The 26,718-nt window shown below is 39.7% G+C and overlaps 1 protein-coding gene across 1 annotated transcript in view; it reads right to left on the bottom strand.

Annotated features, from left to right (window-relative positions):
- Positions 1 to 3,415: 3,415 nt before the first annotated feature.
- LOC117322880 (zinc finger ZZ-type and EF-hand domain-containing protein 1-like) overlaps positions 3,416 to 26,718 on the bottom strand; it is a 125,748-nt gene continuing 102,445 nt past the window's right edge. The window contains 18 exon segments of the mRNA XM_033877821.1: positions 3,416 to 5,277; positions 5,415 to 5,486; positions 5,627 to 5,789; positions 6,164 to 6,280; positions 6,440 to 6,593; positions 9,347 to 9,662; positions 10,375 to 10,723; positions 11,071 to 11,181; positions 12,224 to 12,280; positions 13,841 to 13,941; positions 14,579 to 14,770; positions 14,772 to 14,879; positions 15,000 to 15,187; positions 19,549 to 19,660; positions 19,809 to 19,940; positions 22,686 to 22,857; positions 23,196 to 23,311; positions 23,721 to 23,802. Coding sequence (XP_033733712.1) covers positions 5,089 to 5,277; positions 5,415 to 5,486; positions 5,627 to 5,789; positions 6,164 to 6,280; positions 6,440 to 6,593; positions 9,347 to 9,662; positions 10,375 to 10,723; positions 11,071 to 11,181; positions 12,224 to 12,280; positions 13,841 to 13,941; positions 14,579 to 14,770; positions 14,772 to 14,879; positions 15,000 to 15,187; positions 19,549 to 19,660; positions 19,809 to 19,940; positions 22,686 to 22,857; positions 23,196 to 23,311; positions 23,721 to 23,802 — 2,731 coding nt within the window. The 3' untranslated portion in view covers positions 3,416 to 5,088.

Below are 26,718 nucleotides of genomic sequence, written 5' to 3'. Positions count from 1 at the left end.
GAGACCCATGGGTCATGAAATTTACAATTTTGGTAAAGCACCTTAAGACCCTTCCATCTATGAAGAGTGTTTGATTCCACCATATCTGAGAGTAGAGAAGAAGATTTTTGAAGTTTTAGTCAATTTGACCCTTTTTAGCCCCGCCCCTGAGGCCCCTGGGGGGTGGGGACCATATAATTTACAATTTTGGTTGACCTTTAGCCATAGAAGCTTCCTGCCAAATTTCATTGAATTTGGTTTAGGGGTTTTGGAGAAGTCGAAAATGTAAATTGTTTACGGACGCACGACGGACGACGGACGACGCACGACGACGGACAAAAGGGGATTAGAATAGGTCACTTGAGACTTTGTCTCAGGTGACCTAAAAATATAAGGTAGGCAGCATTAACATCAATGTTCGTTGCCCTGGAAACAAATGTTCCTAGAAACTAAGCCTGCCTTGATTGGTCCAAAAAGCATGCCTGCCCTGCTTGGTCCTTAATCAATGTTTCCCATCGGTTCTGGAAACAACAACTGCATTGATTGGCCCTGGACACCACGCCTCTATTAGTTCAGCAAACCACGCCTGCATTGACTAGTCCTCCAAACAACGCATGCATTAGTTTATTCTGGAAACCACGTCTGCAATGATTGTTCTGGAAACGACACCTCCATTGATTGGCCCTGGAAACTACGCCTCTATTAGTTCAGCAAACCATGCCTGCATTGATTGGTCCTCCAAACCATGCCTGCATTGATTGGTTCTCCAAACCATGCCTGCATTGATTGGTTCTCCAAACCATGCCTGCATTGATTAGTTCTCCAAACCATGCCTGCATTGATTAGTTCTCCAAACCATGCCTGCATTGATTAGTCCTCCAAACCATGCCTGCATTGATTAGTTCTCCAAACCATGCCTGCATTGATTAGTTCTCCAAACCATGCCTGCATTGATTGGTCCTCCAAACCATGCCTGCATTGATTGGTCCTCCAAACCATGCCTGCATTGATTGGTCCTCCAAACCATGCCTGCATTGATTGGTCCTCCAAACCATGCCTGCATTGATTGGTCCTCCAAACCATGCCTGCATTGATTAGTCCTCCAAACCATGCCTGCATTGATTGGTCCTCCAAACCATGCCTGCATTGATTGGTCCTCCAAACCATGCCTGCATTGATTAGTCCTCCAAACCATGCCTGCATTGATTGGTCCTCCAAACCATGCCTGCATTGATTGGTCTGTGACTCTATTAGTCCTTGAAACCGCCTTCATTGGTTGGTTCAGCAAACAATGCCTGCATTGAGGGTCATGGAAACCAAGCCTGCATTGATCGGTCATGGAAACCAAGCCTGCATTGGTTGGTTGTGGAAACCATGCCTGCATTGGTTGGTTGTGGAAACCAAGCCTGCATTGGTTGGTTGTGGAAACCATGCCTGCATTGATCTGTCATGGAAACCAAGCCTGCATTGGTTGGTTGTGGAAACCATGCCTGCATTGATCGGTCATGGAAACCACGCTTCCTTTGGTTCTGGAAAGTAAGTCTGCATTGATGATTTGGACCTGGAAACAACTGGATGATCAGGGTTATGAGTGCTTTGTACTGGACAATCAAGCCAATGGCATCGTGTAGAGGCGAGCATAGTTAAATTAAATCTGATACTGGATCCTGTACCAGGTGGCCAAAAATGGAGATGAGACCTTATACCCAAATAAAACAAGAGGCCCAGAGGGCCTGTATCGCTCACCTGGATTTCATGAGATATGAAACAAGAATGATTAAGTATATTTGTCACTGGTATTGCTATGTCAATATATCATAGGCATTTTATATTGGTACGTAAGGATTTGATGTCAAAAAATGCATTAATCCATGAAATAAAATTAACTTTTGGCACAACCCCATAGGGATGCTACCACACAAATGTGAGTGATATCCGTTGCTTGGTTTCAGAGAAGAAGTCACTAATATCAATATAGCCCAATTGACCACATTTGGCCCCGCCCCTAAGGCCCCCGGGAGGGGGTCAGCTCCATCATTTGTACAATTTTTAATCCCCACCCCATAGTGATGCTACCAGGCAAATATGAGCGATATCCATCGCTTGGTTTCAGAGAAGAAGTCATTTATATTAAGAGAGCCAAATTGACCCCTTTTGGCCCCGCCCCTCAGACCCCTTGGGGGTCAGCCCCACCATTTGTACAGTTTTGAATCCCCACTCCATAGGGATGCTACCAGGTAAATATGAGTGATATCCATTGCTTAATTTCAGAGCAGAAGTCGTTTATATCAATTCTGTAAAACTGACCCCTTTTGGCCCCGCCCCTCAGACCCCAGGGGGTCAGCCCCATCATTTGTACAATTTCAAATTCCTACCCCAAGGTGATGCTACCAGTAAAATATGAGAGATATCCATTGTTTGGTTCCAGAGAAGTCAATTATATGAATATAGCCCGATAGACCACATTTGGCCCCGCCCCTCAGGACCTTGGGGGGTCAGTCCCATCATTTGTACAATTTTAAATCCCAACCCCATAGTGATGCTACCAGGCAAATATGAGTGACAGGCATTGCTCGGTTTCAGAGAAGAAGTCGTTTATATCAATATAGCCCAATTGACCACATTCGGCCCCACCCCTCAGGCCCCTGGGGGGTCAGCCCCATCATTTGTACAATTTTGAATCCCCACCCCATAATGATGCTACCAGGCAAATATGAGCGATAGTCATTGCTTGGCTTGGTTTCAGAGAAGAAGTCGTTTATATCAATATAGCCAGATTGACCACATTTGGCCCCCGCCCCTCAGGCCCCTGGGGGGTCAGCCCCATCATTTGTACAATTTTGAATCCCCATCCCATAGTGATGCTACCAGGCAAATATGAGTGATAGCCATTGCTTGGTTTCAGAGAAGAAGTCGTTTATATCAATATAGCCAGATTGACCACATTTGGCCCCGCCCCTCAGGCCCCTGGGGGGTCAGCCCCATCATTTGTACAATTTTGAATCCCCACCTCATAGTGATGCTACCAGGCAAATATGAGTGATAGCCAATGCTTGGTTTCAGAGAAGAAGTCGTTTATATCAATAGCGCAAAAATGACCCCTTTTGGCCCCGCCCCAGAGGCCCCCAGGAGGTCAGCCCCATCATTTGTACAATTCTGAGTCCCCTACCCATAGGGATGCTTCTGACCAAATTTGGTCAAATTCTAATGTGTGGTTATGAAGAAGAAGTCAATTGTTGACGGACGGACGGACGACGGACGACGGACGACAGACGGACGGACGGACGACGGACGACGGACGCAACGGTATGGCATAAGCTCACCTTGGTCCTTCGGACCAGGTGAGCTAATAAAAACCTTTTGAATGCCATGACTTTATAAGTTTCCCTGGACAATGTGACTTTCCTCTGTAGAAATTGACATGACCAACAGCAGAGAGTGCAAACCATCATTTCATCAATTTATTGTACATTTAAAAGGTATAAATACAATTTACAGTTAGTAATAACCTTGTGTACAAATCTCTATGATATATGATATATTCTGTTAAGGATATGTATCCACCAAACGCAGGACAAAGTGGTAGTTCTGTCATTTGAGGATTCATTTACTTAAAACTCTCGATAAAAAACAAACAAATATCTTGTACAATACCTATTTACCATGTTCAGATCACTTCTGTAATGGAACCTGTTAATAACATATCTCTCACTTCAACAAACATTTAAAATCGACAAAAGTTTAAATATGTCACTAAGAAGTGAGATATGATCAGTTCTTTTAGCAAACTGTATCTTTCAGAGCAGGTTTAAGAATTTCACATCAAATCTGATGGAATCAATTAAATGCATTGCATAATTCTATAGTAGAGTGTACTTTAACTCACGATTTTGTTTTGTTTCTTAATTGTTTGATAGAACACACATATTCTAATCTCAGTGCCTGGCTTCTACTTGTTTCATATTTTACCTGAACTTGTGTGTACGTCTTTACAAGGTTATTGATATTATCTAATTAATTTGATTAAAATACATTGTTAAGTGAGAAACCAGACCTTTTATTGATTTCTCACTTATCCAGTAACTCTTAACATGATTAAATCTTGGTGTAGGATGGGAGCTATAATTGATATGAGGTTTTAGCACTTTCTTGAAGATTTTCTAGACTGTTGGCTGTAATATGTATGGAGTCTCTAGCTTGATGCATGAAATTATAACAATTATTGATGATATACTATAAATATATGCATATAATTTATCACAACAATCAGATGCCATGTGACGTAACAATCACAATGTATCACAGAACAATCCTACCCAAGGGCAGGTCATGGCCTCCCAGTTTCAAAATTGTTGGTTTTAATCTCCCCATGTAATATAGTTATTTTGGGTTGGAAACATTACATTGTGTACGAGAAGCAAAAGTTAACATCACAACAGTAAACAGGCCAACTTCCAATGGACTAGGTTAATATCTGATAGTTATCACAACAGATGTCAGGCATGGAGACAATTATATATGATGACAATGACATCAATCCACATCCAGTTGTCTCCCTTTACTTTGTAGATGGTGGATATATTTGTTGTGGCCGGAGTAAATGGTGCCACATGTACAGCTATTATAAATCCACATCCTGGTTGTTATCTCCCTTTACTTTGTTGATAGTGGATGTATTGGTTGTGGCCAGAGAAAATGCTGACACGCTACTATAAATCCACATCCTGGTTGTTGTCGATAGCAACTGGTACCACAGCTACTATAAATCCACATCCTGGTTGTTGTCGATAGTAACTGGTACCACAGCCACTATAAATCCACATCCTGGTTGTTGTCAATAGTAACTGGTACCACAGCTACTATAAATCCACATCCTGGTTGTTGTCAATAGTAACTGGTACCACAGCTACTATAAATCCACATCCTGGTTGTTGTCGATAGTAACTGGTACCACAGCTACTATAAATCCACATCCTGGTTGTTGTCGATAGCAACTGGTACCACAGCCACTATAAATCCACATCCTGGTTGTTGTCGATAGCAACTGGTACCACAGCCACTATAAATCCACATCCTGGTTGTTGCCGATAGTAACTGGTACCACAGCCACTATAAATCCACATCCTGGTTGTTGTCTCCCTTTACTTTGTTGATATTGGATGTATTGGTTGTGGCCGGAGTAAATGGTGTGTGTGATGTTGTTGTTGTTGTTTTCTTCTTCTTCATCATTGTCACCAGCTCAACTGCAGAGTTGTAGTAGCCAATCATACGGCTCACAGCAGCTACATTCATAATCCCCTGTTAAAACAAAAGCTCAAGAGGTGAATACAAAAACATACATTTTCTATGGCAAACAGAACATTTTTCTGAAGGTAAAAACAATACTTCCACTAATGTTGAGAAACAATTTTATATGGAGGTTGTAGAAGACCTACCTGTCGTACCACCTTACGGATCTCGTCAATGTCCTGTATGGAGAGTAAGTACTCCGTCACCATGTCCCATTCCTACAAAACACACATAATAGTCATATACAGGTCCTTCTCATGGTACAAGACTACTCAATGATGTTGATTAAAAGTGGACAACGTATTATTCCACTTATAAATGTGCACATATATATTTACATGAAAAGTGTAGGACTTACCATTGCTAGGGACTCCACCTGGAGGAAGAGTTCTGTCAGGGCTCTAACAACAGGTGGCAGCACTATGTTACTATCCACTTCCTGTTTGGTCATTTGATTGTATAACTGCCATAATGGCTTCAACAAGCTGAGGTCAAGGGTCAACTTTGAGCTGCTTGCCGTTCTACAGAAAAGAAGTAGTACTATTATATAATAGTACAAACTGATTCATGATGAGATATTTTGTTATTCGAGAATATCCTAGATTACATGCATTATTGACTTATACAGAGAAAATTAAAACTAAAAATTTACTGTGGTGTTACAAGAGAAGAAAAGCTATTTCAAATATTTAAGAACATGTATATGAAAAAGAATTCTTCCACTAAATACAACGAAAACAAGTGAAACTGAAATACTTGCCTCCAAACTAACCAGTACTGAGTACCAATTACCATCGGTTATGGTCATTTTGGCATTTCCCAATACTAACCTGTACTGAATACCAACAGCCACTGGTAATGGTCATTTTGGCATTTCTCCTACCCTCATACTAACCTGTGCTGAGTACCAACAATCTTCAGTAAAAGCTGGACAGCCTTGAGCCGCTGACTACCAGTCTGTTTGGTGGCAACATACACCAGGATCTGCCACAGGTCACTGAGAGGAAGTGCCCTGTAAAACAAAGCATACATATAAATAGGCTTTGTAACATAGACTAACACATGAAAATAAGATAATGGTTTAAAAACTTTCCATCGAAAAACTTTCAATCAAAACCAAGCCATCTCTTCCTCTTGCCATCAAACGGTTAATTGACAAATACAGACTTACAGGGCTAAGTTTGTAGAAAGAACTCTGTTAAGAATGGCATATCCAGTTTCGAAGCTGTCTCGTGTGCCGGCAGCCACAGTGAACTTGTATCCCCACAATGGCACTCGGACTAGAGAATCCCTGCTGCTCTTGAATGAGTAGTGTAGCGTATCACCTGTGAGAAAACAGACACCAACACATTTTAAACTCTGATATAGTAACATGTATAAACGGTAACATGTATAAACGGTAACGTGTATAAACGGTAACGTGTATAAACGGTAACGTGTATAAACGGTAACGTGTATAAACGGTAACGTGTATAAACGGTAACGTGTATAAACGGTAACATGTATAAACAGTAACATGTATAAACGGTAACGTGTATAAACAGTAACGTGTATAAACAGTAACATGTATAAACGGTAACGTGTATAAACAGTAACATGTATAAACGGTAACATGTATAAACAGTAACATGTATAAACGGTAACGTGTATAAACGGTAACGTGTATAAACAGTAACGTGTATAAACGGTAACGTGTATAAACGGTAACGTGTATAAACAGTAACGTGTATAAACAGTAACATGTATAAACAGTAACGTGTATAAACAGTAACATGTATAAACAGTAACATGTATAAACAGTAACATGTATAAACAGTAACATGTATAAACAGTAACATGTATAAACGGTAACGTGTATAAACGGTAACATGTATAAACGGTAACATGTATAAACAGTAACATGTATAAACAGTAACATGTATAAACGGTAACGTGTATAAACGGTAACATGTATAAATGGTAACGTGTATAAACGGTAACATGTATAAATGGTAACAATGTTATAAACCGTAACCTGTATAACCGTAAAATGTAACATGTTAAAAGTATAACGGTAAAAGTGTATAAACGGTAACATGTATAACGGTAACATGTAAAAAACAGTAACATGTATAAACATTTAAATGTATAAACGGTAACGTGTATAAACGGTAACCATGTATAATGGTACCCTGTATAAACGGTAACATGTATAAATGGTACATGTAAAAACATAACATGTATAAACAGTAACTGTAAATTTAAAAAGTAAATGTATAAGGTAACCCCGTTAAATGGTAACGTGTTAAAAGGGAACATTATAAATGGTAACAGTTTAATGGTTAACCTGTATCACCGTAAATGTTAACAGTAACATGTTAAACAGTAACATGTTAAACGGTAAAGTTAAACATACAAAGTTAAACAGTAACATGTATAAATGGTAACATGTATAAACAGTAACATGTATAAACGGTAACGTGTATAAATGGTAACATGTATAAATGGTAACATGTATAAATGGTAACATGTATAAATGGTAACATGTATAAATGGTAACATGTATAAACAGTAACGTGTATAAACAGTAACATGTATAAACAGTAACATGTATAAATGGTAACATGTATAAACAGTAACATGTATAAACGGTAACATGTATAAATGGTAACATGTATAAACAGTAACGTGTATAAACAGTAACATGTATAAACAGTAACATGTATAAATGGTAACATGTATAAACAGTAACATGTATAAACAGTAACATGTATAAACAGTAACATGTATAAACAGTAACGTGTATAAACAGTAACATGTATAAACGGTAACATGTATAAATGGTAACATGTATAAACGGTAACGTGTATAAACAGTAACATGTATAAACAGTAACGTGTATAAACAGTAACATGTATAAACAGTAACATGTATAAACAGTAACATGTATAAACAGTAACATGTATAAACGGTAACATGTATAAACGGTAACATGTATAAACGGTAACGTGTATAAACAGTAACATGTATAAACGGTAACATGTATAAACAGTAACGTGTATAAACAGTAACATGTATAAACAGTAACATGTATAAACAGTAACATGTATAAACAGTAACATGTATAAACGGTAACATGTATAAACGGTAACATGTATAAACGGTAACGTGTATAAACAGTAACATGTATAAACGGTAACATGTATAAACAGTAACATGTATAAACGGTAACATGTATAAACGGTAACGTGTATAAACAGTAACATGTATAAACAGTAACATGTATAAACGGTAACATGTATAAACGGTAACATGTATAAACAGTAACATGTATAAACAGTAACATGTATAAACGGTAACATGTATAAACAGTAACATGTATAAACAGTAACATGTATAAACAGTAACATGTATAAACAGTAACATGTATAAACGGTAACATGTATAAACGGTAACATGTATAAACGGTAACGTGTATAAACAGTAACATGTATAAACAGTAACATGTATAAACAGTAACATGTATAAACGGTAACGTGTATAAACAGTAACATGTATAAACGGTAACGTGTATAAACAGTAACATGTATAAACACCTTTCTACCACAATACCCTGTGTTATTCAACTCTCAGACCATCAGTTAATCATTACAGCTGTTGATTAACAATCTGTTTATACCACACGTGGTATAAACTCTGTATGCATTTTGATTGGCTAACACAGTGAACTTTGACCCAAGCTGCAATTGTTATTGACATCATCAATAATCTAATGACGTCACATCACCGGGTCTAGGATGTCACCGGTACACTTTATTTGCATACGCGAAATTATACTTGGCCACGTTTCCCTTTGATTCAAGCCGATATTATTGTGGTAGAAACAGGTCACACGACTCGAAATTGTTGGATATGGAATTTATTTCACACTCGTAGGTTATTTTTTAAAAGTTGCAAAAAACACTTGCTAAAGCTCGTGTCTTTTGTAACTTTTAAAAAATAACTTACTCGTGTGAAATAAATTCCATATCCAACAACCACTCGTTGTGTAACCTCTATGTATACGACAGGTTATACCTAAGTTTGTATTGTAACTTACCTGGAATTCTCATGTTGGTCCAGTTAGAACTTGCAGGGCCAGTGAACTCATGTTTATTTGCATCCATATTGGAGGAGGAGGACACTACCAAGACATCGTCGGTGTCACGCACTGCACACTTGCTATCAAATGTCACCTGGAGATAAGAGGCCCCAGGTAACTGGATGGATTTTTTAACATCCGCGATGTGTCGACAGTTGTGTTCAGATTCATGGGTAATGGAGGACAGCGTGACCTCCTCCATAAACTGTCCGGCTGTACTGGCAATGGGTACTAGACTGTCAGTCTCACAGTTACGTATCACCTTCTCTACGACCTGACAACATTCAAAATAAATTAACATTCAATAACATCCTGATCAGAACATTACAGATATTTACAACCTTAGTATCAGGGTATTACAGATATTTACAACCTTAGTATCAGGGTATTACAGATATTTACAACCTTAGTATCAGAACATTACAGATATTTACAACCTTAGTATCAGAACATTACAGATATTTACATCCTTAGTATTAGAACATTACAGATATTTACAACCTTAGTATCAGGGTATTACAGATATTTACAACCTTAGTATCAGAACATTACAGATATTTACAACCTTAGTATCAGAACATTACAGATATTTACAACCTTAGTATCAGAACATTACAGATATTTACAACCTTAGTATCAGAACATTACAGATATTTACAACCTTAGTATCAGAACATTACAGATATTTACAACTTTAGTATCAGAACATTACAGATATTTACAACATTAGTATCAGAACATTACAGATATTTACAACCTTAGTATCAGAACATTACAGATATTTACAACATTAGTATCAGGGTATTACAGATATTTACAACCTTAGTATCAGAACATTACAGATATTTACAACATTAGTATCAGGGTATTACAGATAGTTACAACCTTAGTATCAGAACATTACAGATATATACAACCTTAGTATCAGAACATTACAGATATATACAACCTTAGTATCAGAACATTACAGATTTTCACTGTATTACCTGCTGGAAGCATTCTCTGCTCTCCATCTTGTTGAGAAGGTCCAGCACACACGGTATCTGCTGTACATCCTTGCAGCCTAGTAACTGTGCCGAGATGACATGTCCAGAGTCGGGCCATTGAGCGAGGAGACTAATGAGGACTTGGCGAGCATACAAAACAGACATGGCCATGTTGACTTTGTACAGGTAGTCTGTTGATCCAGCCTTCCCCTGTTTCTCCAGCTCCTGCTTCAGTAGTTCTGCACTTTTTGTACGCTGTTGTTTGTGAATGTCGTCCTCTATATCATTGTCTGGAGCACGAATCAGTTTCTGTGTTTCTCCGCTCTCCTCTGTTGCTTTCTCTATTGTCCTGTTACCAAACATTGATTCTTATATGATAAAGCAGAAACAAACAACTGCTTTGTACAACTTAAGGAATTATGATGATTAGATTTTTTGCTCTATTTTTAATAAATACAGTTACTAAATTTTGTCATTTTCCAGAAAATCATTTGTCTTTCAATTCTATTCATGATTTTTTACGGAAGAATTTGTTTACAGAAATGCTACAGCGCAAAAATAGGTAAACAATATTCTGACACTTACATAGTGACTTCTTTTAAGCTGTTGTTAGTTTTTTGGACAAAACATAAGTTTCAAATCATAAACCTCTCTCGATATTATAATATTTCAGAAGGAATATGAATCCCTGTATACCTCGGTGTCTGCTTCATGGCTGGGTGGTAATGTATTCCAGTGTCTATCACCTTGTCTGTCACACTCGCCATTTGGGTGACCTCGGGACTTTTTGTATGTGCAATAGACTCCCTGAAAAAAGATTATATAAACAAGATTAGAATGGAACCTCAGTTATGGAGACCAAAGATAGGAATCCCTCAACTGAAGTAATCAAGTGAGACTACAAAACCCCTAGTATCATATTTGATGCTGTATTTCCCACCTCTTTCACTCTCTGTAACAAACAGGGCACACTCAATCTCTGTTCAAACAACACTGGGTCACCATCAACTGTAATTGACTAAAGTTACCAACAAAGTTGAAATTTTAAAAGATGGATGATCAGACATGACATCACATTAGTGTTCCTTGGGACCAGCTATCAATGTTGTCCTATTTATTGATGAGATACAACACATCAGTGTTCCTTGGGACCAGCTATCAATGTTGGGCTATTTATCGATGAGAGACAACACATCAGTGTTCCTTGGGACCAGCTCTCAATGTTGGCCTATTTATTGATGAGATACAACACATCAGTGTTCCCTGGGACCAGCTATCAATGTTGGCCTATTTATTGATGAGAGACAACACATCAGTGTTCCCTGGGCCTAGCTATCAATGTTGGCCTATTTATTGATGAGATACAACACATCAGTGTTCCTTGGGACGAGCTATCAATGTTGGCCTATTTATTGATGAGTGACAACACATCAGTGTTCCTTGGGACCAGCTCTCAATGTTGGCCTATTTATTGATGAGATACAACACATCAGTGTTCCCTGGGCCTAGCTATCAATGTTGGCCTATTTATTGATGAGATACAACACATCAGTGTTCCCTGGGCCTAGCTCTCAATGTTGGCCTATTTATTGATGAGATACAACACATCAGTGTTCCTTAAGACCAGCTATCAATTTTGTCCTATTTATTGATGAGATACAACACATCAGTGTTCCCTGGGACCAGCTATTAATGTTGGCCTATTTATTGATGAGATACAACACATCAGTGTTCCCTGGGACCAGCTATCAATGTTGGCCTATTTATTGACGAGCGACAACACATCAGAGTTCCTTGGGACCAGCTCTCAATGTTGGCCTATTTATTGATGAGATACAGTATGACATACCATTTCTGGCTGAGTCGTTTGATATCTTCTTTGGCAGTCATAGGTGAGTTTTCTAAGCTGCAAGAAAAACAAGTATAATCTTCATAACACTCAAAGATAATTAAAAACAAGAGGCCCATGGGCCTTAACGATCACCTTAGTTCTAAAATACATACTGATAGAGGATGGTTTTGTTTATAAATTCAGAATTTAACACATGTGACCAGTGTGATATTGAAGGTAGGTCAAGGTCATTTAATTGAACAAACTTTTCAGTCTGTTATCAAAGCATGTCAATGTCTTAATATCCTAACCTAGACATCTTAATTATTGAGAAGTAGTTTAAAGATTTTAGCACATCAAGGCCGTTCATTTGAACACGTGGCCCTTCATCCCAGCATGAAACTTTTGACCCATTAGACCTAGAAAATAGTCAAAGTCATTGATTTGAACAAACATCTTAGTCATCAAGAATGCTACTGAGTAGGCCAAACATCATGAACCTTGGTTATTGAGAAGAAGTCAACAAGAGATCCCAGAGGGATCTTGGCGCCCACCATTGAATGATCTTTATAGGTTCCATGTCAGATTGATCTTTTCTCTACTTTTCTCTTCCTCTAAGTCTTACTTATCTGTGTAAATTCAGAAACAGCCTTCTAGTACTTTTCAAACAAGTGGAACCTATATATAAAATTTAAGATTTAGCGATAATGGCTGTTTGTTGGCCATGTTGTTTTCGGATTGGTCCCAAAATGCAACACCAGGGACCAAGGGGAACCTACATATGAAATTTGAGAAAGATCCCTTCAGTACCTTTTGTAAAATAGCGATAACAAACTTCAATTGTCAAATACAAGATGGCTGCCTGTCGGCCAGGTTGTTTTCTGACTGGTCTCAAAATCCAATATGCATAACTAGGCACAGAGGGCAACCTACATATGAAATTTCAGAAAGATCCTTTCAGCAATTTCTGACAAATAGCGATAACAAACTTCAATTGTCAAAATCCAAGATGGCTGCCTGTCGGCCATGTTGTTTTCCGATTGGTCTCAAAATGCAATATGCATAACTAGGCACCAAGGGGAACCTATATATGAAATTTGAGAAAGATCCTTTCGGTACTTTCTGAGAAATAGCGATAACAAACTTCAACTGTCAAAATCCAAGATGGCTGCCTGTTGGCCATGTTGTTTTCCGATTGGTCTCAAAATGCATTATGCATAACTAGGCACCAAGGGGAACCTATATATGAAATTTGAGAAAGATCCTTTCAGTACTTTCTGAGAAATAGCGAAAACAAGACTTGTTTACGGATGGAGGGACGGACGGAGGGACGGATGGATTACGGACCACGGATGCAGGGCGATTTGAATAGCCCACCATCTGATGATGGTGGGCTAAAAATGTAAATTGTTTTCAAAAATTCACGATGTCACACAAAAGGTGATCGCAATAGGTCACTTGAAAAACTTTGTCTCAGTTAGCTTCACTAGCGAATGTTCATTTCAGATATCCTAAATTGTTGACAATTACAAAAGTTATTCAAGATAGTTTTGCTATATGTATATAGTTGAGGAATGTGTGTAGAAGATACAACAAAGATCTGCCAATGTTTCTGAAGAAGACAGGTATGCTTACTTCTCGACTATTGCCTTCACTACATCATCAGGGTTCTTATCATGCATGTCAAATATGGCACGCAGGACATCATACGGCACCTTCAGGTCGCTGTGAAGTGTCTGTAATGAAATAGTTTTTGTAGTCATTGACTCGTATTTGCAGTCATTTCCTTCACATGTCAATGACCAAAACGATAAATTATTTACCTGATCAACAACCTGGCAATAACTCATTCGATCTGTGGACTTGTAAACCAATCTTAATCTAACTTAATAACAAGAACATTTTTTATCTAATCTAGATATCATGATTAACACTTAAAATACTAATCTGCTCTCAATTAGAAGAATCTTGTTCAAATGGAAATACAAAATCAGGAGCCTCATAATATGTAATCAGGACCCTTGTAATACCTATTTTTTATCTTCAGTGACTGCACTGGCCACCTCACCTCAAGTGAAGAGACGAGGTACATGGTTCAGTACTCCTTACTTCCTGGGAGGCTGAGAAATGGGCCAGTCTGTGCTGCCATGGCTGTGCCCTTAGGAAAGATACCTTTCCCTAACTGCTCTGGATGATATGCAACGGGCCTCCCATGTTGTACAGTGATGTAGTCACTATTTACTACAAGGAATCCCCTGCCTCAAAATGACCCTGGCTGTTTCATAGGCAATAAACCCAGCAAACAAACAGCTTAATATAAAAGGGTCTTCAACAGCTAAGTATTACTCACTTCTGTAACTAAAAGAACTTTACCTCAAACATAACTTTTGTCCTCTGATCAAGGTCAGGAAAAGTGTCATTGATGTTTGTTGTTTCCGTCTCGTCATCACTGCTGTCTGCACCGCTGTTATAGCTCGATGATGATGAAGATGATGAAAGATATGACAAGTTGTCATTGTCACTATCATTTAAAAAGTTCTTGTCTCCAGAACCACGCTTTTGATTTGGTGCGTTTCTCCAAAGCTGCAGCCAGCTGTTCTGGGTAGGATAAGGCCTTGCTGCGTTTGTGTGAAGCACCTACTCCTTCATTTGTGTATAACATCAGAGACAGTACCTGGGGTTAGAAATGATAATAGAAATTAGAACTATAGGCCATCAACTCCTTTTTGTGTATATCCCTCTCTCTCGATGGTCTTTCAATTAATCAGAACAATTATAAATCATAAAGCCTTACCTCCAGATCCTTTAGGAGCCACTGTTGACTGAACTCTGTACCCTTACTAGCCAGGTGCACCAGACACTGTATAAAGCCTGGCTCAAACAAACTGTCCACCATACAGTTCTCCATAGACTTGACATTGTTGTTGAGAACCTTGAGACACAGAGACAGGACCCAAACTGTCTCCAGTAACACCTTCTCTTCTACAAAAAACAGTTTTACAGTTAGAGACTTCCCTGTTATATAAAAGAACTCCCCTATTGTACAGTAAGACTCCCCAATTGTACAGTAAGACTCCCCAATTGTACAGTAAGACTCCCCAATTGTACAGTAAGACTCCCCTGTTGTACAGTAAGACTCCCCAATTGTACAGTAAGACTCCCCAATTGTACAGTAAGACTCCCCCGTTGTTTAGTAAGACTCCCCCATTGTACAGTAAGACTCCCCCGTTGTACAGTAAGACTCCCCCATTGTACAATAAGACTCCCTCATTGTACAGTAAGACTCCCCTGTTCTACAGTAAGACTCCCCTGTCATACAGTAAGACTCCCCTGTCATACAGTAAGACTCCTCTGTAGTACAGTAAGACTCCCTCATTGTGCAGTAAGACTCCCTCATTGTGCAGTAAGACTCCCCTGTTGTACAGTAAGACTCCCCCATCGTACAGTAAGACTCCCCTGTCGTATAGTAAGACTCCCCTGTTGTACAGTAAGACTCCCCTGTCATACAGTAAGACTCCCCTGTTGTACAGTAAGACTCCCCCGTTGTACAGTAAGACTCCTCAATTGTACAGTAAGACTCCCCCATTGTACAGTAAGACTCCCTTGTTGTACAGTAAGACTCCCCATTGTACAGTAAGACTCCCCCGTTGTACAGTAAGACTCCCCAATTGTACAGTAAGACTCCCCTGTTGTACAGTAAGACTCCCCCATCGTACAGTTACACTCCCCTGTTGTACAGTAAGACTCCCCCATTGTACAATAAGACTCCCCTGTTGTACAGTAAGACTCCCCCGTTGTACAGTAAGACTCCCCAATTGTACAGTAAGACTCCCCCATTGTACAGTAAGACTCCCCTGTTGTACAGTAAGACTCCCCCGTTGTACAGTAAGACTCCCCAATTGTACAGTAAGACTCCCCCATTGTACAGTAAGACTCCCCCTTGTACAGTAAGACTCCCCCATTGTACAGTAAGACTCCCCCATTGTACAGTAAGACTCCCCTGATGTACAGTAAGACTCCCCTGTTGTACAGTAAGACTCCCCTGTTGTACAGTAAGACTCCCCATTGTACAGTAAGACTCCCCTGTTGTACAGTAAGACTCCCCTGTAGTACAGTAAGACTCCCCTGTCGTATAGTAAGACTCCCCTGTTGTACAGTAAGACTCCCCCATTGTACAGTAAGACTCCCCTGTTGTACAGTAAGACTCCCCTGTTGTACAGTAAGACTCCCCTGTTGTACAGTAAGACTCCCCTGTCATACAGTAAGACTCCCCTGTTGTACAGTAAGACTCCCCTGTTGTACAGTAAGACTCCCCCGTTGTACAGTAAGACTCCCCTGTTGTACAGTAAGACTCCCCTGTTGTACAGTAAGACTCCCCATTGTACAGTAAGACTCCCCCATTGTACAGTAAGACTCCCCTGTTGTACAGTAAGACTCCCCTGTTGTACAGTAAGACTCCCCTGTTGTACAGTAAGACTCCCCTGTTGTACAGTAAGACTCCCCTGTTGTACAGTAAGACTCCCCTGTTGTACAGTAAGACTCCCCCATTGTACAGTAAGACTCCCTCATTGTACAGTAAGACTCCCCCTTGTACAGTAAGACTCCCCATTGTACAGTAAGACTCCCCCGTTGTACAGTAAGACTCCCCCATTGTACAGTAAGACTCCCCTGTTGTACAGTAAGACTCCCCCATCGTACAGTAAGACTCCCCTGTTGTACAGTAAGACTCCCCCATTGTACAGTAAGACTCCCCTGTTGTACAGTAAGACTCCCCATTGTACAGTAAGACTCCCCCATTTGTACAGTAAGACTCCCCTGATTGTACAGTAAGACTCCCCTGTTGTACAGTAAGACTCCCCCATTGTACAGTAAGACTCCCCCATTGTACAGTAAGACTCCCCTGTCGTACAGTAAGACTCCCCCATTGTACAGTAAGACTCCCCTGTTGTACAGTAAGACTCCCCCATTGTACAGTAAGACTCCCCATTGTACAGTAAGACTCCCCTGTTGTACAGTAAGACTCCCCCATTGTACAGTAAGACTCCCCTGTTGTACAGTAAGACTCCCCTGTCATACAGTAAGACTCCCCTGTTGTACAGTAAGACTCCCCTGTTGTACAGTAAGACTCCCCCATTGTACAGTAAGACTCCCCCATTGTACAGTAAGACTCCCCCATTGTACAGTAAGACTCCCCTGTTGTACAGTAAGACTCCCCTGTCGTACAGTTAGACTCCCCCATTGTACAATAAGACTCCCCCGTTGTACAGTAACACTCCCCCATTGTACAGTAAGACTCCCCTGTCGTACAGTAAGACTCCCTCATTGTACAGTAAGACTCCCCCATTGTACAGTAAGACTCCCCTGTTGTACAGTAAGACTCCCCTGTTGCACAGTAAGACTCCCCCATTGCACAGTTAGACTCCCTCATTGTACAGTAAGACTCCCCCATTGTACAGTAAGACTCCCCTGTTGTACAGTAAGACTCCCTTGTTGTACAGTAAGACTCCCCTGTTGTACAGTAAGACTCCCCTGTTGTACAGTAAGACTCCCCTGTCGTACAGTAAGACTCCCCCATTGTACAGTAAGACTCCCCCGTTGTACAGTAAGACTCCCCCATTGTACAGTAAGACTCCCCTGTCGTACAGTAAGACTCCCCTGTTGTACAGTAAGACTCCCTCATTGTACAGTAAGACTCCCCCATTGTACAGTAAGACTCCCCTGTTGTACAGTAAGACTCCCCTGTTGTACAGTAAGACTCCCCTGTTGTACAGTAAGACTCCCCCATTGTACAGTAAGACTCCCCTGTACAGTAAGACTCCCCTGTCGTACAGTAAGACTCCCCCATTGTACAATAAGACTCCCCTGTTGTACAGTAAGACTCCCCTGTATACAGTAAGACTCCCCTGTTGTACAGTAAGACTCCCTCATTGTACAGTAAGACTCCCCTGTTGTACAGTAAGACTCCCCCATTGTACAGTAAGACTCCCTCATTGTACAGTAAGACTCCCCCATTGTACAGTAAGACTCCCCTGTTGTACAGTAAGACTCCCTCATTGTACAGTAAGACTCCCCCGTTGTACAGTAAGACTCCCTCATTGTTCAGTAAGACTCCCTCATTGTACAGTAAGACTCCCTGTTGTACAATAAGACTCCCCCATCGTACAGTAAGACTCCCCTGTCGTACAGTAAAACTCCCCCATTGTACAGTAAGACTCCCCCGTTGTACAGTAAGACTCCCCCGTTGTACAGTAAGACTCCCTTGTCGTACAGTAAGACTCCCCCATTGTACAGTAAGACTCCCTTGTCGTACAGTAAGACTCCCCATTGTACAGTAAGACTCCCCCATTGTACAGTAAGACTCCCTTGTCGTACAGTAAGACTCCCCCGTTGTACAGTAAGACTCCCCCATTGTACAGTAAGACTCCCCTGTTGTACAGTAAGACTCCCTCATTGTACAGTAAGACTCCCCCGTTGTACAGTAAGACTCCCTCATTGTTCAGTAAGACTCCCCCATTGTACAGTAAGACTCCCCCGTTGTACAGTAAGACTCCCTCATGGTACAGTAAGACTCCCCCGTTGTACAGTAAGACTCCCTCATTGTACAGTAAGACTCCCCCATTGTACAGTAAGACTCCCCTGTCATACAGTAAGACTCCCCTGTTGTACAGTAAGACTCCCCTGTCATACAGTAAGACTCCCCTGTTGTAAAGTAAGACTCCCCCATTGTACAGTAAGACTCCCCTATCGTACAGTAAGACTCCCCTGTTGTACAGTAAGACTCCCTCCTTGTACATTAAGACTCCCCTGTCGTACAGTAAGACTCCCCTGATGTACAATAAGACTCCCCTGTCATACAGTAAGACTCCCCTGATGTACAGTAAGACTCCCCTATCATACAGTAAGACTCCCCTGTTGTACAGTAAGACTCCCCCATTGTGCAGTAAGACTCCCCTGTCGTATAGTAAGACTCCCTCATTGTACAGTAAGACTCCCCTGTCGTATAGTAAGACTCCCCCATTGTACAATAAGACTCCCCTGTCATACAGTAAGACTCCCCTGTCATACAGTAAGACTCCCCTGTTGTACAGTAAGACTCCCTCATTGTACAGTAAGACTCCCCTGTTGTACAGTAAGACTCCCCTGATGTACAGTAAGACTCCCCTGTTGTACAGTAAGACTCCCCTATTGTACAGTAAGACTCCCTCATTGTACAGTAAGACTCCCTCCTTGTACAGTAAGACTCCCCTGTCGTACAGTAAGACTCCCCTGTCATACAGTAAGACCCCTGTCGTACAGTAAGACTACTCTGACATATAGTAAGACTACCCTATATAAAGACTTACCAGCTCTTATGTTACTAACTATAGTCTGGATTGTGTTGATAAACAAGGTCACATGATCTGTATCCCAGGTGTCAGCCACTAATGAAAGGCAGTCTACAAATTTGTCCTGTACCTGTGTAACCATACAAAAACTTGTGTTAAAACTGAAATGTTACAAAAGGTGAAAGTAATGTCACAGGTCTATTGAATGTTGTTTATTGTCACTGTGAACATGGTAAATATTATCACTATCTAGCTAGATAGTCAGATTGATGTTTTACCGTATGACGTTTGCGAGTCTTGATGTCGATGATGAGGGTCTGGTACTTGTCAGGGTAGTGTTTTAGAACCACTCCTTTCTTTTTCTCCATATCCATATGATTGTACTGGACAAGTGTTCCAATGGTCAGCACCTACAGACAGAAAATCTCCGTTAATGACTGGTAGTACACTAGCATCTGTATACAAGTCACAAGATTGAGATGATAACCATGTTACAGCATGTATTATACAACTGTGACCCTGGTTTTACATTACAACAGTCCAGTATAAAACAATATTTGTCAACAAGAGGCCCATGGGCCTTAACGGTCACCTGAGTTTTGAAATATTTCAGTTAACTTAATTGACCATTTTTGGCCCCACCCATCAGTCCAGGGGGTCAGTCAGGGCCAACATGTGCATACCATTAAACTGTCATCCCATGCTGATAATGCTAACAAAGTTAGAATGAATTTAAATAGAAATCAAACAATCAAATATATGATAGTCAAAAAATGTGATTTCCCTATAAAAACTATAGTAAAGTTTGTCCCCTCTACAGGGACAAACGCGAGACCCCTGGGTCATGAAATTCACAATTTTGGTAAAGAACCTTAAGGGACCACCTCTGATGGATGTATAAACCAAATAAGATGGATGTATAAACTAAATAAGATGGATGTATAACCAAATAAGATGGATGTATAAACCAAATAAGATGGATGTATAAACCAAATAAGATGGATGTATAAACCAAATAAGATGGATGTATAAACCAAATAAGATGGATGTATAAACCAAATAAGAAGGGTGTATAAACCAAATAAGATGGATGTATAAACCAAATAAGATGGATGTATAAACCAAATAAGATGGGTGTATAAACCAAATAAGATGGATGTATAAACCAAATAAGATGGATGTATAAACCAAATAAGATGGATGTATAAACCAAATAAGACGGCTGTATAAACCAAATAAGAAGGGTGAGGACTTACAAGCTTTCTAAAGCTTTACAGTGGGTTTTGGTACCAAAAAGAAAAACAATTAAGTCCACAAAATGGTAAAACGCGAAAAAAATCACAAATTTTTCTGCATGATTTTGTCATAACATCAAACCTAGACCGCTAATGAATGTATAAACAAAATTGGAAGATTGTGAGGTGTATACTTTAAGACTTACAACCTTTTCAAAAACTTTAAAGTGGGGTGGGACTCCATGTAACTCCATTTAAGTAGGGCAGTGGTAAACGTTAAAATTAACGTCTATGGGAAATCATTTGACTCCATGGTTCCCATAGACCCTTCCATCCATGAAGAGTATTTAATTCTAATTCTTATGCAAACATGAGACCTAGCGTCATGAAATTCACAATTTTCGTAAAGCACCTTAAGACATTTCCATCTATGAAGAGTGCAAAGAGTGTTTATATCAGAAGATTTTTGAAGTTTTAATCAATTTGACCCTTTTTGGCCTCACCCATTAGGCCCCTGGGGGTGGGCCCATATAATTCACAATTATGGTTGACCTTTAGCCATAGAAGCTTTCTACCAAATTTCATTGAAATTGGATAAGCGGTTTTGGAGAAGTTGAAAATGTGAATTGTTTACGGATGGACGACGACGGACAAAAGGCGATTAGAAAAGGTCACTTGAGACTTTGACTCGGGTGACCTAAAAAATAACACATATGAATTACATTGGTGGTGGGAGAGGGTTGCAGGGAAATGAATGGGGGCTGGGGAGAGGGGAGAGAGTTGCGGGAAGATGGGGGGGGGGGGGGGGGGGGGGGAAGAGAGGGGCAGGGTTGGAGGAAGGTGAGTGGGTGGGAGGGGGAGCTGAGGAGGAGAGGGGAAAGGGTTCGTGGAAGATAGTCGGGGGCTGGGGAGGAGAGTGGAGAGGGTTGGGGGAAGATGAGTGGGGGGCAGGGGAGGAGGGGGCTGGGGAGGAGAGTGGAGAGGGTTGGGGGAAGATGAGTGAGGGGCTGGGGAGGAGAGTGGAGAGGGTTGAGGGAAGGTGAGTGGGGGGCTGGGGAGGAGAGTGGAGAGGGTTGAGGGAAGATGAGTGAGGGGCTGGGGAGGAGAGTGGAGAGGGTTGAGGGAAGGTGAGTGAGGGGCTGGGGAGGAGAGTGGAGAGGGTTGAGGGAAGGTGAGTGGGGGGCTGGGGAGGAGAGTGGAGAGGGTTGAGGGAAGGTGAGTGAGGGGCTGGGGAGGAGAGTGGAGAGGGTTGAGGGAAGGTGAGTGAGGGGCTGGGGAGGAGAGTGGAGAGGGTTGAGGGAAGGTGAGTGAGGGGCTGGGGAGGAGAGCGGAGAGGGCTGAGGGAAGGTGAGTGGGGGGCTGGGGAGGAGAGTGGAGAGGGTTGAGGGAAGGTGAGTGGGGGGGCTGGGGAGGAGAGTGGAGAGGGTTGAGGGAAGGTGAGTGAGGGGCTGGGGAGGAGAGTGGAGAGGGTTGAGGGAAGGTGAGTGGGGGCTGGGGAGGAGAGTGGAGAGGGTTGAGGGAAGGTGAGTGGGGGGCTGGGGAGGAGAGTGGAGAGGGTTGAGGGAAGGTGAGTGAGGGGCTGGGGAGGAGAGCGGAGAGGGCTGAGGGAAGGTGAGTGGGGGGCTGGGGAGGAGAGTGGAGAGGGTTGAGGGAAGGTGAGTGAGGGACTGGGGAGGAGAGTGGAGAGGGTTGAGGGAAGGTGAGTGGGGGGCTGGGGAGGAGAGTGGAGAGGGTTGAGGGAAGATGAGTGGGGGCAGGGGAGGAGAGTGGAGAGGGTTGAGGGACGGTGAGTTAGGGGCTGGGGAGCAACATCTTTTTTCTTAAACTTTGGAATACCCATTTCTGAAAGGTCAAATAAACAAAAACCCATGGCATTGTCACTGAAACACCTGCTGGAGAGACCTTGGTTCCATAACTTACCTCTGGAAAGCCTGCCATTACAAAAAGGGCGAATATGGAAGGTAGATCTAGCAGTGCAGTCAAGGACTGTACACACGTAGTCAGATGATGGTGGATAACTGACCGCCAATCCGAGGAACTGTACAGGTTTTGGAGGATCCGGGCCACGGAGCATGCCCACTCAAGTCCACACCTGAACAGGAAAATACAATGATTCTCATTACAGATTTCAAAACTGTCATGCTTTTAAAATTATTTGCAGAAAGTAACCCATTTTAACACTTTTCGCATTAAATTATCATTTGTGCTAATTTCTATTTCTTGTTTGAAGTTTGCCAAGTCATAATAGGCTAACCTGCTAACACTTGATTATCTAAAACTTGATAATCTAATCATCTAAAATTTGACAATCTAAAACTTGATAAACTAAAACTTGATAATCTAAAATTTGAAAATCTAAAACTGGACAAATAAGAATGAGTCCATTCTTACAAGTAATTTTTAGCTTGATAATAATTATACAATACCTACTTTTCTAGACAGTCTGCCCCAAAAGAGAAGAGGTATTGAATGGTCCTCTGACCCTCAATGTAGTTGTCCAGTTTTGTGATTGCTCCTTGGGTGTTCTTGACAGATTCATCAGCAACCTGTGAGTGATATTGGGACAATAGAGGCGTAATGGAGTCTTGAGGCCAATCTTGCAAAACAAGTTAATTTTTATCTAATTGAATTATTAAAAACATTGTAAATTCATAACTCTATTGTCAATTATACTGAAGGTGACAAAGTAAACTGTTAAATACTTCTCTTCTGAAAACAATTCCTGTAAGTTTATAGGCCAACACTAGAACATTAACCAGTGACAGCTGATCTATACATTTACAGTCTCACACATGCAGGTCTCTGATTGGCCATTTTCTATGAATACAAAACCAAATATTATAATGCAATACATGTAAATATCAGGATGCAGTGTGGAATTTATGGTACAATTAGATAAGTTCTATAACATTAACTAATGTCATAAATGAAATAGTCCTGTGTCCAGCAATCTACCTTTGGGGCACACTTGGTCAGCAGTGGTCCAAGTAGCCCCATGGCCAGGTGTCGAGTGTTGACTTCATGTCCACTCTCCCCCCTGTAAGTCAGAGATACGAAATTAACACTATACTGTCGCTGTATGACACAGGTACGATGTAAACCTTTCATTACAAGAGAAAAATACATCTATGTACAAATTTTGGTATTGGGGTGATAAGTATTTATATCATAACATATTGATAACTTCACTTGATCAGACAAATAATCAGTGAGACATATGTAGACCGAGGTGTAGAAGATTGTAATACCAAACTGACAGGCAATCTACACTGATGTCGATTCACCTACACTTTATATAATACCTGTACATCAAATGTAGACAAGATTCTCATCCACATCTCATACAATCTCATCTCATACATGTAACAACAATATCAACTCATACACGTAACAACAATATCAACTCATACATGTAACAACAATATCAACTCATACATGTAACAACAATATCATCTCATACACGTAACAACAATATCAACTCATACATGTAACAACAATATCAACTCATACACGTAACAACAATATCAACTCATACATGTAACAACAATATCATCTCATACATGTAACAACAATATCATCTCATACATGTAACAACAATATCATCTCATACAATATCATCTCATATGCGTAACAACAATATCAACTCATACATGTAACAACAATATCATCTCATACATGTAACAACAATATCATCTCATACATGTAACAACAATATCAACTCATACACGTAACAACAATATCAACTCATACATGTAACAACAATATCATCTCATACATGTAACAACAATATCATCTCATACAATCTCATCTCATACATGTAACAACAATCTCATCTCATACAATCTCATCTCATACATGTAACAACAATATCAACTCATACATGTAACAACAATATCATCTCATACATGTAACAACAATATCATCTCATACATGTAACAACAATATCAACTCATACAATATCATCTCATACATGTAACAACAATATCAACTCATACATGTAACAACAATATCAACTCATACATGTAACAACAATATCAACTCATACATGTAACAACAATATCATCTCATACATGTAACAATGATATCATCTCATACATGTAACAACAATATCATCTCATACACGTAACAACAATATCATCCCATACATGTAACAACAATATCAACTCATACATGTAACAACAATATCAACTCATACATGTAACAACAATATCATCTCATACAATCTCATCTCATACATGTAACAACAATATCAACTCATACATGTAACAACAATCTCATCTCATACACGTAACAACAATATCATCTCATACATGTAACAACAATATCAACTCATACATGTAACAACAATATCAACTCATACATGTAACAACAATATCAACTCATACATGTAACAACAATATCATCTCATACATGTAACAACAATATCAACTCATACATGTAACAACAATATCATCTCATACATGTAACAACAATATCAACTCATACATGTAACAACAATATCATCTCATACAATCTCATCTCATACATGTAACAACAATATCAACTCATACATGTAACAACAATCTCATCTCATACACGTAACAACAATATCATCTCATACATGTAACAACAATATCAACTCATACATGTAACAACAATATCAACTCATACATGTAACAACAATATCAACTCATACATGTAACAACAATATCAACTCATACATGTAACAACAATATCATCTCATACATGTAACAACAATATCAACTCATACATGTAACAACAATATCATCTCATACACGTAACAACAATATCATCTCATACATGTAACAACAATATCATCTCATACATGTAACAACAATATCAACTCATACATGTAACAATAATATCATCTCATACATGTAACAACAATATCAACTCATACATGTAACAACAATATCATCTCATACACGTAACAACAATATCATCTCATACATGTAACAACAATATCATCTCATACATGTAACAACAATATCAACTCATACATGTAACAATAATATCATCTCATACATGTAACAACAATATCAACTCATACATGTAACAACAATATCATCTCATACATGTAACAACAATATCATCTCATACACGTAACAACAATATCATCTCATACATGTAACAACAATATCAACTCATACATGTAACAACAATATCATCTCATACATGTAACAACAATCTCATCTCATACATGTAACAACAATATCATCTCATACATGTAACAACAATATCATCTCATACAATATCATCTCATACATGTAACAACAATATCAACTCATACATGTAACAACAATATCATCTCATACAATATCATCTCATACATGTAACAACAATATCATCTCATACATGTAACAACAATATCAACTCATACATGTAACAACAATATCAACTCATACATGTAACAACAATATCATCTCATACACGTAACAACAATATCAACTCATACATGTAACAACAATATCAACTCATACACGTAACAACAATATCAACTCATACATGTAACAACAATATCATCTCATACATGTAACAACAATATCATCTCATACATGTAACAACAATATCATCTCATACAATATCATCTCATATGCGTAACAACAATATCAACTCATACATGTAACAACAATATCATCTCATACATGTAACAACAATATCATCTCATACATGTAACAACAATATCAACTCATACACGTAACAACAATATCAACTCATACATGTAACAACAATATCATCTCATACATGTAACAACAATATCATCTCATACAATCTCATCTCATACATGTAACAACAATCTCATCTCATACAATCTCATCTCATACATGTAACAACAATATCAACTCATACATGTAACAACAATATCATCTCATACATGTAACAACAATATCATCTCATACATGTAACAACAATATCAACTCATACAATATCATCTCATACATGTAACAACAAT

The sequence above is a fragment of the Pecten maximus genome, chromosome 1 (genome assembly GCF_902652985.1).
Source record: "Pecten maximus chromosome 1, xPecMax1.1, whole genome shotgun sequence".
Lineage (NCBI taxonomy): Eukaryota > Metazoa > Mollusca > Bivalvia > Pectinida > Pectinidae > Pecten > Pecten maximus.
This window is presented reverse-complemented; position numbering and strand designations above follow the sequence as displayed.